Raw genomic sequence first — 10,531 nt, 5'->3', positions numbered from 1 at the left:
AGTAAATAAACGATGTGTCTTTGTCTATGTCTATGTCTAACTTGTAACGTGTAATACACGACCACGGGCTCACAAACGCTTCGAATACAATAATAGCTAAACATAACTCTGGCTAATATTGCTATTTTATATGCGCAGGCGTATGTTGACACTAAAAATATAGATTCTAGTCATTCTGGATATATAATAATTGTGCATTCTCTACTAAATAATAAAGAGAAATAAAAAAACAGGATAGTAATAATAATAAAAATACTCATTTATTTTCCAAAACCTCGCACCCTGATTTGAAATAAATAAATGTGTAGGTAGAATAAAATAATAACCAAGTATATCAGATTTCCTTTTGGTTCTCAATAATAATACGAAACTTAATAGGAAACATAATAATAGAAAGGAATCTATCTATTATGATCTTGCATAATAGTGCAAACTAAACATGAAATAAAACAATACATACGCCTAAGTACCACTGAAATAGCGTCTTTACGCAACATAACTAGAGTACACGAAACAAGCAGGCTAACACATTATGCTCTATTTATGCCAATACCTTGGTATTACACAACAAATATAAACCGACCAATAATACTACTAACAATAACAACTGTTTCATCAACTCATCTATCTTTCGCGTGTTCCGTGATCTTTTCACCATGTTCCATCCACGGGAAGTTAGGACCACCACCCGTTCGCTTCTTCCTCGCCTCGATCATCTCATCCGACACGGACTTCAGGTCATACGCCCAGCCGATCTTCGCGAAGAAGTCAATGAAAGCCGTCGTGAAGTTTAATCTATTGTTGCCGAATTCAGCCGCTTTGTAGTCCCAGGGGAAAGTGTGGTGGTAATTGTGGAATCCTTCTCCGAACGAAGCCAATGCCACACTAAGGTTTTCAGCTGGTAGCATGGTGTGGTCGTAAGGCCGGTAGCCCCAGAGATGGGCAGCGCTGTTGACGAGGAACATGACGTTCAGGTTGGCTATATAGCGGAACACCGCCACGTGCCAGGCCACATTGAGAGACTCGCCCCAGCAGTACACCGGGATGAGGGTGGGTAGCAGGAAGCAGATTGTGCCGCAGAATGGTATGGCGTAACTGAAATGGAAAGAGGTTAGGTTAGTTACTGTAGAATAGGAATTCCAGCTTAATAATTAATAAAGGATTGTGTATTATTAAGATTTTCATCTGAGTTACATTGTGCGGAGTCATAAAAAGGATATTTGTAATAAAAAAGCTACTTTTTCATAAATAAATCATTTCTACAATGTCATATCGACATAATTAGTATCCACTTCTGAATAACAATTATTGCATTTTATACTGCATTCCACTTACTTCCACCGAACACAATGTAAGTTAGTAGGTACTTGTTTTGCATAATAAGCAAAGCAGGTGACCGTATATTTTGTATAAAATTTACTTATAATGTCGTGTCTGATATAAAAATATCGACGCCTTGGAGGTCAACTAGTCTGACCCACAAATTTGTGAAAAAATTAGTTAGGTATACCAAACGATTCATAATCGATGAAAGTCTACAATGGACAAAAAACAAAAAAAATTGTGGGTTGGACTAATTGACCTGCAAGGCGACGATATATTAAGTAATTTTTTGTCGCATGTTCATTAATACTATTTGCGTGTAACATACTTTTACACATAGGTACCAATTACTGAAACTTATGTCACGCACTGACGTGATCTTTTGCGCATCTTTCGCCCCGTGCTAGTTATGATCGACATGACTTGCCTTTAGGCAGCTAGAAAGTCCTTATACCGACTTGGAGCTCGTCTATCGCACTAAGGACAACAGGTGGAGATTTTCGGAAGCAAAAAGACTGGTGTGGAGCTCGACAAACGCTGGTGCACATACATCCCTTGCAACTATACGCCAAAGGATCTCATATCCGTATAAACTTACTCTTTCTGAAACTTGACCACCGGGTTGGCGTCCAAATCCGACATGTCCATAGTAGGTCCTGCCTTCTTCACATCAGGATGTTTCCGCACCAGCAGCCAGCCCACGTGCGCGTAGAAGAAGAAGAAAGAAACATGTATTTGTCTGTCTGAGAGGCTCCTACTGAACATAACTTGCCTTAGGTGTCCTGGAAGTGTGACCAACTTCGAAAGTCAGAGATTCTCGGAAGCGAAATGCTGTTGTGGAGCTCGACTGTACGAAAAAGGTGTGCTCATGACTTATAGCATACTCACTCTTTCTGAAACTTCACCACCGGGTTGGCGTCCAAATCCGACATGTCAATAGTAGGTCCTGCCTTCTTCACATCAGGATGCTTCCGCACGAGCAGCCACCCCACGTGCGCGTAGAAGAAGAAGAAAGAAACATGTCTGTGTCTGTCCGAGAGCCTCTAAACTAAACATAACTTGCCTCAGGCGAACTGAAAGTCTGACTAACTTCGAAAGATTGGTCACAGTGAGGACTGTGTCAGAGATTCTCGGAGGCGAAAAATGCTGTTGTGAAGCTCGACATACGATGCCTTTATACCTGTACGTAGAAGGTGTGCTCATGACTTAGCATACTTACTCTTTCTGAAACTTGACCACCGGGTTGGCATCCAGATCCGACATGTCAATAGTCGGTCCAGCCTTCTTGACATCAGGGTGTTTCCGCACAAGAAGCCAGCCCACGTGCGCGTAGAAGAAGCCGCGGTGAGCGTTGATAGGGTCCGCGTCGGTGTCGCTGTATTTGTGGTGCAGTCTGCGGAGAAAGAGGTGGGAATGTTAGTGGAAGTTACGGGTAATTGTTCTAATACGAGTATCGGTGAGCGACGGGAATTGGGCTAGAATATGGTCATCGTGGTGAGATGATTAGCAAGACGCCGAATACCTTGGGTGCGCCGGTCATATAAGAGGTACAGGTTTCCGTCAGTCGGGGAAGCTCTTTTTGTGTAGTTTCCCATTACACTGGGAAGTTAAATCATAGTATAAGCTATAGTATAAACTAGCCGCTACTAGGAAGAGTCCAACAGAGGACGCTTCTTCTCTGATGATGCCTTAATTTTTACATACGCGAGATAGGTATATTTATTAGTAGCGCTTCTTCTTTTTCGTAGCGTGGTGAAAAGATTAGCAAACAGAAAAGTGTCTTGGTTGGCGGGGTAGCTGTATTATTATGATCAATATTCGTTCATAGCCATGGTCTTTCTAATATTATAAAACTACAAAGCATTAAAATTACCTGTGTTCCCTGACCCAATGGTACGCGGTATACTGGAAGGCAACAGAGTTGAAGAGCATGAGTATGATCTGCAGCGGCAGCTTCGCCTTGAACGCCTTGTGGGACCACAGCCGGTGCGCGCCCGCCGTCACGCCGATCATGGCCATCGAGTAGAGGATCACCGCTGAAGAGAGAAGGTTGAGTTTATTATTAAGTAGGTATATATACCTATTGTTATGTATCATCACACAATCAAAAGCCATCACGTCCCCACTGCTGGGACACAGGTCTGCTTCCACCACGCTGGCCTAGTCCGGGTTGGTGGACCCCAACACAAGCAAGCTTGTGCTGAGAGAGTTGTCGGGTAAGTGGGCAACCCGACTGTCAGATTTTTTCTCCGAGTACCTCCTCTGTATACCTATAGTTTTAACCCCAGGAAGGTTACCCCAGCTTGGCTTGCAGTACAACGTATCTACAACGAGATAAAAGTCTGATAAAGGATTGATGTTATGAAGACCAAGTAGATATGGTCTGCAGAGGCAGCTGTGTGCAGACTAGTAACTACAGGGTACTAGTTGTGATAAGACGTGGGAAAGATTGTCCGTCGCACAAGCTCTCGAAGCGAATCCGCTATGTGAGATGAGACGACGACACCCGGGCATTTTAGTGAACCCCCAAATCATTTTCTTATGGCGATGATGGAATGGTATGCATGTAGGTAAGTATAATGTAATTAATATAAACACATCCTAACTATAACTAAAATAATATGCTGTAGTGCTTATTTTTTCGTAACATTTCAATGATTGCTGTAATGGTTTGTCAGTTTTTTACCTCACTAATGTTTTTTCCTCTAATTGCCCATAAGTGGATATTTGTGAAGAATATTCTACTTTATTATCTTGTACCTTAGTGACATTGTGTTTTATGAATAAAATACTCATTCATCCAAAAAACTACAAAGGGCAAAGGTTAATTAGTATTCTTCACAACCAAGTATGTAGGTAGGTATGTAGATACTTACAATGACGAATAATGTTTCGTTATTACTTATTACATTTAAATTATGAAATGTTTTGAAGGATCTCCTATGCTAAATAATCGTTAGAGTTCAGTCACCTACCTACCTACTTGTAGAACAAAAGTTGTTTAGATATTAGTCATATAATATGTAGTGCAGCAGTGGATCAACTTTACGATGATCATATCGGACACTGAATGATGTACCTTCTTAAGTTTAAGATTTAATATGTTTTAGTGTACTATTAAATGCATCAAATACTACATTTTATTTATTTTTTGCACCTTTCTACTTGTTTTCTTGTACCTCCTGCAGGTTGGCTGGTAGAAAATGCTTTTAGCATTAAGTCCACCTTTTGTACACTTATGTTATATTTGTGCAATAAAGTATTAAATAAATAAATAAGTACAGTTGCACATAAGTATTAGTTGTTACATTATAGGTACTTAGTTGTCCGTATTCATAAGATGTAATCGTTCGAAACAGCTGGCTCTAATAAGTGTGTCACTATTATATTGTATTACACACGCGCGACGCCCCGTCTTATCTTATCAATACGATCTTTCTTCATGTAACCACATTCATCATCATATTCATCATCAGCCAACACGTATTCACTGCTGGACACCGCTCTTTTAGAATCCCACTTCACAACACTCCCTTCACTTCAGGTTCCGGCGAATATAAAGCACAGCATTTACCCATTAAGGAAGATATAGTCGATTAAACCTATAGTCGATAAACACTTTCTTAGACAATGCCAACACTCACCATCATCATATTCTAATAAACATGAAAGTTTGTAAGTACCTATGCATGTAGGCATGCATAAATATTTATGGAATTCTACATGTACAGCCTAATTTCAATCCAAGAATTCCCTCGCTCACGGCCCTCACGGGCAACAGTCCCAAATAACAATAAAAAACAATAAGTAAAAATACTCACAGAAGATAATCGTCTCCCATTTAGCAGCAGTCAGACCCAGATACAGTCCATACAGCGCCGCAAGATGCGCGTACGTGAAGGTGGCCACATTGAACCATACGATCTCGTATTTCCTCTTGGACACCTTGATCTCGGGCCTCTTCGCCGGGACGTCCCGGGGCATCTCGGGGGCTTCGGGGATCTCGGGCCCGAACATGTCCTCGTCCGTGGATTTACACACCATGGTTGTGGTACTGGAATATTCGTGGGGTTGGTTAGGGTAAGTTAGGGAAGGGTTGTTGAGGTTTGGTTAGTCTAATTTTTCATACAAATAAACACTCGCGCCTGAATTGCATATGTGCACCAATGTGTTCTATCACTTATATTATGTTAGGTTTATGTAGGTAATGGAAGGTAAGTATTATCATCATTTGATTCCAGTCCAAAAAAAAATTTGGTTTCTAAAACAACAAATAAGTAAGTTATTTGATTCTAAACTCTGCTTAGCACGGCGCAACCTACCTGCCTCAAGACTGTCTCTAAATTGTGCATCGCCCGTGCGCCCGATCTTAAATAAACTCACTCAAAACGCTCGTCTCGCGTAAAAAAAACCGTCTCGGTGGGTCAATCACCCTCGAAACCGGCCTCACGTGGAGTCTAAATCACTGAGTCCACAAGTCTGTCGGATGTTATCTGGCCGGACCCGGTCAGGTAAAAGTGAAATGTTTGTTTAGGAAGTATCGCATGCAGTTTGTGCACAGATTTGTCTAAGAGTTTGTGCCATAAGGGATTTGTTCTTTCTCAAAAAGGGCGTTCAAGCTTCAAGGCATCAATGAAGTACCATGTTACAATATACATACGTAGGAATTAAGGCGAATTTATAAAATAAATTTATAGTAAAATCTAATTGATTAATCAAATACGTGTAAAATCTTTAGATCATCACAATCTGGTTTTATAAGCTACGGATCATAAATTTTTGTGCATTTGAAATTGCAGTGTAAAATTCCACTTATTAGCCGCTCTGTCTGTTTCCAGTTATGCTAATTGGGGTTACAATCAAATAAAAAATAGCACATTCGATAATTCTCATCTAAATGTGACGATCAGGCACCTAACACGTGCTATGGTGGGCCGGCGGCACGTGGTAGCTTAGTGATTGCATTTCGCATGTTTCACACAATAAACAATAAATATCAAACAATAGCATGAAGTGCCAATATTATTTAGTAGCAAAAACAGTAAAATAGAAAAAAACTCACCTTTTTCAGCAATTAAACTTGAACCGGCGGATACCGTAGAAACTTCACTCCCGGGAAACTGCGCACCAAATTTAAAACTGTTTCACCGATACCCGCGAAGATTCCTTCCAACAGTTCTTATTTAACCCTCTTTCGATCACCAAAAGGCAAATATTATTAGGGTAAGAAGAAGAGACTTATTGAAAGAAAAGAATGAGAGTGATCCGACCTATGGCCCCCACACCGGCTCGGCCGAGAATGGAATAAAAACTACTCACAATGCAGCACCGCGGGCATTAGAAACGCATACATATAGCTGCAGCTATATCTACATGCATAACTGTAGTTATAGCTGCGTATAACTTATATTACATTGCATACATATACACATAGGTAAGTATATGATACATCATACGAGTTTAGTGAATATGAACCGGGGCAGACGCCAAGATAGTGAAGAAGTGCATGCGCCAAGTTATTATATTTTCTCTGTTACGATCAACAAGAGTTAATATTGTAACGTATCTATGCCTAGATACTAAATAGATCTATGCGCCTGCCTACGTAAGAATAGCTTCCTACGTCGATGCGCCGGTGATTAGCTGGGCCACTATGTTGAAATGCATTTCCCATTGAAACACACAATCACATAATAGATGTGCATAATATGTGCTACTTCCCATACAGATAGCAGGTTGTGGTGGTATGAGGTAGGCAGAGGACCGTTCGTTCGTTGGTTGCAGTGACGGAGAGGCCCACGTCCAGCATTGGAATATTGTTGTCCAAGAAACTCATGTCTTATTCGTTACAATTACTGTTTCGAGAGGGGGTCAGGTTTCTGTGCCCCTTACTTTACCCAATAGACTTCCTTTACCCAGAATCAGTCACTATCACTATCGGTGGGAGCGGGATGCTCCAAACGGAAACTTTTCTATACCACACAATACACACATGGACGAACAATGACTCATAATATAACTCTTACTACACAAGAAATAAGAAGCGAACAAAGATCAAGATTGATGTACTACATGTAGGTACTTGTACAGTTGACAAGTCCATCTATCACCCTACGCGTGCAGTGCGGGTGATTTGATTGGTTGAATTTGATTAAACTGTTCACCCCTGCTCTTTACATAATAACATTAACAATGAAATTGGATCGATAAGAGAGGTCGTGGGAATTATTAGCAACTAAGCAGTGGCTTTTGCACCCTATGATAGATAGTGAAAACAGTCTGACAGAAATCTTATAGCTAAATAGGTAAGTAACTTCTATTTTTGAGCTGCTTGTAAGTTGTAAGTAATAGGGATAATGTGATAATTTTCTTAGAAAACCCGTGTCAATGTCGAGTGCTATCATCGTATTATTGTGTAAACTTTGTACACACACGCACTCACGCCTTGTACTAATGTACTCCCTTGCGGGGTAGGCAGAGGTGCATTGTTGCACCCACTTTTCGCCAGAGTGTATGTTAGTCCCAGTGTAATAGGGGGCGGGCCTATTGCCATTTTACGGGCACATCCAAGACCTGAGAACAAATATCTGTGTTTAATCAAATATCTGCCCCAGCCGGGAATCGAACCCGGGACCATCGGCTCAGTAGTCAGGGTCACTAACCACTACGCCATTCGGTCGACCATTACCTACTTTTTAAAATATGGTATTGTTCTGACTTCTGACACTAAATGATTAGGTGCAAGTAGTAATTACCTATTGTAAATGTGTATTATATATCAATATGGATTTTTATAAGATGAGAGAGTTTACACCTATAAAGGTACTGTAGACTGTAGGTAATATCGATAGTTTATACACGAAGGTGCGGGTAGTAAGCGATACGAAACAGATTAATGAATGAATCAAGCACCTTCACACGTTGTAAGATACTATAGTTGTTTACTATCTTCTTACGATAAGTTAAGATGTAGGTCGTCAGAATATATTATGAAAGATTTATCTTGGAGATTTTCATTGCTGGCTTTTGTATTTTCATATAAAAATATTTGGGGAATACGTAACTAGACTGTAGACAAATTGACGAATTTAGACTAAAAGAACATTAGCTCACACTTAGGTACTTAATAAGCCGTACATTAAAACTTACTTAGGAACTTGTACACACAAAGTATATCCTTTTCAATTATTAATTTCATGATTTTTCAGTGAAACAGTTACCTATGACGGAATAGCCCAGGTACCTACATAAAAGTACCTAGGTCAGTACTAGGTCCTAATGCCTCCTGGATCCCCCAGCACTTCCTGATCATCACAAGCAGGATGCATGTCACGCGCGCAGTCGCAACAACACCGATGCAATTTGTGCAATACTTAGGTATACTTTTATGTACAATCAGAAGAATAACACTATTTAAATCATATTTAAATGTAACAAAAATATACGTATAGTACAAAAATATATTCTGGAAACAAGTAAAAAATTTAAAAGAGAACAGTGTGTACAGTGTTATTCGAGCATTATTTACACGTGAGATTTCAAACATTTATTACCTAGGCACAGTATTAATTAGTTACAGTAACAAATCTAAATCGAATAAGTAGATTGAATATTTTAATGTGACCGATTCGATTCTACGCTACCTACCTGCAAACAATGTAGGATTGGTAAGTATGATGCAGATTTGATTAGGTACAAATTACATCACTTTATTCAATGCTCATGTTCTTTCTACGGTTGTAAATTGATACGTGAAAGACGTAGGTATGAAATCGCTTGAATTCGCAAATTGCAGGCATATTACTATGTAGGACTTACCTACCTATGTACTTGGTATGTTTGTATGTAGTCCATATAGGTGTGTATATTGATGTAAGTACATACAATTTCTCCGTAACATAAACAGTCACGCCCGTAAATCCCTTTATGTGAATTGGCTTATCGGCTATAATTCAATAGGTACAGTATTGTGCAAATTAATGTGAACACGAGTGAAAATTTGAAAAAAATACATTTATTGGCTGTAAAATAAAAAAACTGATTTATATTAATACAATTTAAGTTATTTTAATAGAAAATGTGTCCTCCCTGGCTTTTATAACTTCTCCAACACGTTTTGGCATAGAATCGATATGATTTTAACAGTTTTCTGATATTTACTGGTCTAAAAAACTTGTATGGATTACAGCCTCAATCATTTTAGTTTTTCTTGTGCAATCCGTTTTACGAAGTCTAACTTTGACGATGGCCCACTTATTTTCAATGGGATTAAGTGCCGATGAGTTCTCTGGCCATCCAAAGGCATGATATCTTGTTGTCCTTGAAATATTTAAGCATAATCTTGGACACGCGGAATGGAGGCGAATTTTGTTGAAAAACTTATTGACCGTTATCATCAAATTTTCTTAGTTCAACTTCTAATCTCCGTTCTTGCAAGTCACTGTATTTTAGCGAGTCCATCATCCCTTCGACGGGCACAAGTCATTAGGTACCTATGTAAGAAAAAACATCCCCAAACTAAGAAAAGTTGATGCTAACGGTCAATAAGTTTTTCAACAAAATTTGCCTCCATTCCGCGTGTCCAAGATTATGCTCAAATATTTCAAGGACAACAAGATATCATGCCTTTGGATGGCCAGAGAACTCACCGGCACTTAATCCCATTGAAAATAAGTGGGCCATCGTCAAAGTTAGACTTCGTAAAACGGATTGCACAAGAAAAACTAAAATTATTGAGGCTGTAATCCATACAAGTTTTTTAGACCAGTAAATATCAGAAAACTGTTAAAATCATGTCGATTCTATGCCAAAACGTGTTGAAGAAGTTATAAAAGCCAAGGAGGACACATTTTCTATTAAAATAACTTAAATTGTATTAATATAAATCAGTTTTTTTTATTTTTGAGCCAATAAATGTATTTTTTTCAAATTTTCACTCGTGTTCACATTAATTTGCACAATACTGTAGGTACATGATATATTATTCTATGTAGGTCTAATATTTGCACTAACAGACCTACCTATGTAGTAACTTGCCATTGCTACTCTTGCCAGTGCCACTACCGAAGTATCTTGTCCTAATACAATATAAGTATTTACTTACAGATTAATGTTTACTACTTTTTTTTATTAATGTTTAAGTACCTTTAAAGCGTAGCAAAAATAGCCGACATTGTTTAGTTTTATTGAGGAATCTCTGATTTTATAA

The 10,531-nt window shown here is 39.0% G+C and overlaps 1 protein-coding gene across 1 annotated transcript; it reads right to left on the bottom strand.

Annotated features, from left to right (window-relative positions):
* Positions 1–237: 237 nt before the first annotated feature.
* Positions 238–6,651, bottom strand: LOC105382122 (acyl-CoA Delta(11) desaturase). Its single transcript, XM_011551955.3, has 5 exons — positions 6,386–6,651; positions 5,145–5,377; positions 3,197–3,359; positions 2,543–2,716; positions 238–1,095 (listed from the first exon to the last, which is right to left on the bottom strand). The coding sequence occupies exons 2-5, from the start codon at positions 5,365–5,367 to the stop codon at positions 621–623; spliced, it is 1,035 nt and encodes a 344-aa protein (XP_011550257.3). The 5' UTR covers positions 5,368–5,377; positions 6,386–6,651; the 3' UTR covers positions 238–620.
* Between the last annotated feature and the right edge of the window lie 3,880 nt (positions 6,652–10,531).

Source organism: Plutella xylostella, chromosome 22 (assembly GCF_932276165.1).
Source record: "Plutella xylostella chromosome 22, ilPluXylo3.1, whole genome shotgun sequence".
Classification (NCBI taxonomy): Eukaryota; Metazoa; Arthropoda; class Insecta; order Lepidoptera; family Plutellidae; genus Plutella; species Plutella xylostella.
This window is presented reverse-complemented; position numbering and strand designations above follow the sequence as displayed.

Coding starts and splice junctions, on each gene's coding strand:
- LOC105382122 (XM_011551955.3), bottom strand. CDS start 5,367: ATGGTGTGTAAATCCACGGACGAGGACATGTTCGGGCCCGAGATCCCC. Junction 3,360..5,144: donor ATGGGAGACGATTATCTTCT/GTGAGTATTTTT, acceptor TTCTCTCTTCAG/CGGTGATCCTCTACTCGATG. Junction 1,096..2,542: donor GTGGTCAAGTTTCAGAAAGA/GTAAGTATGCTA, acceptor TTTCCATTTCAG/TTACGCCATACCATTCTGCG.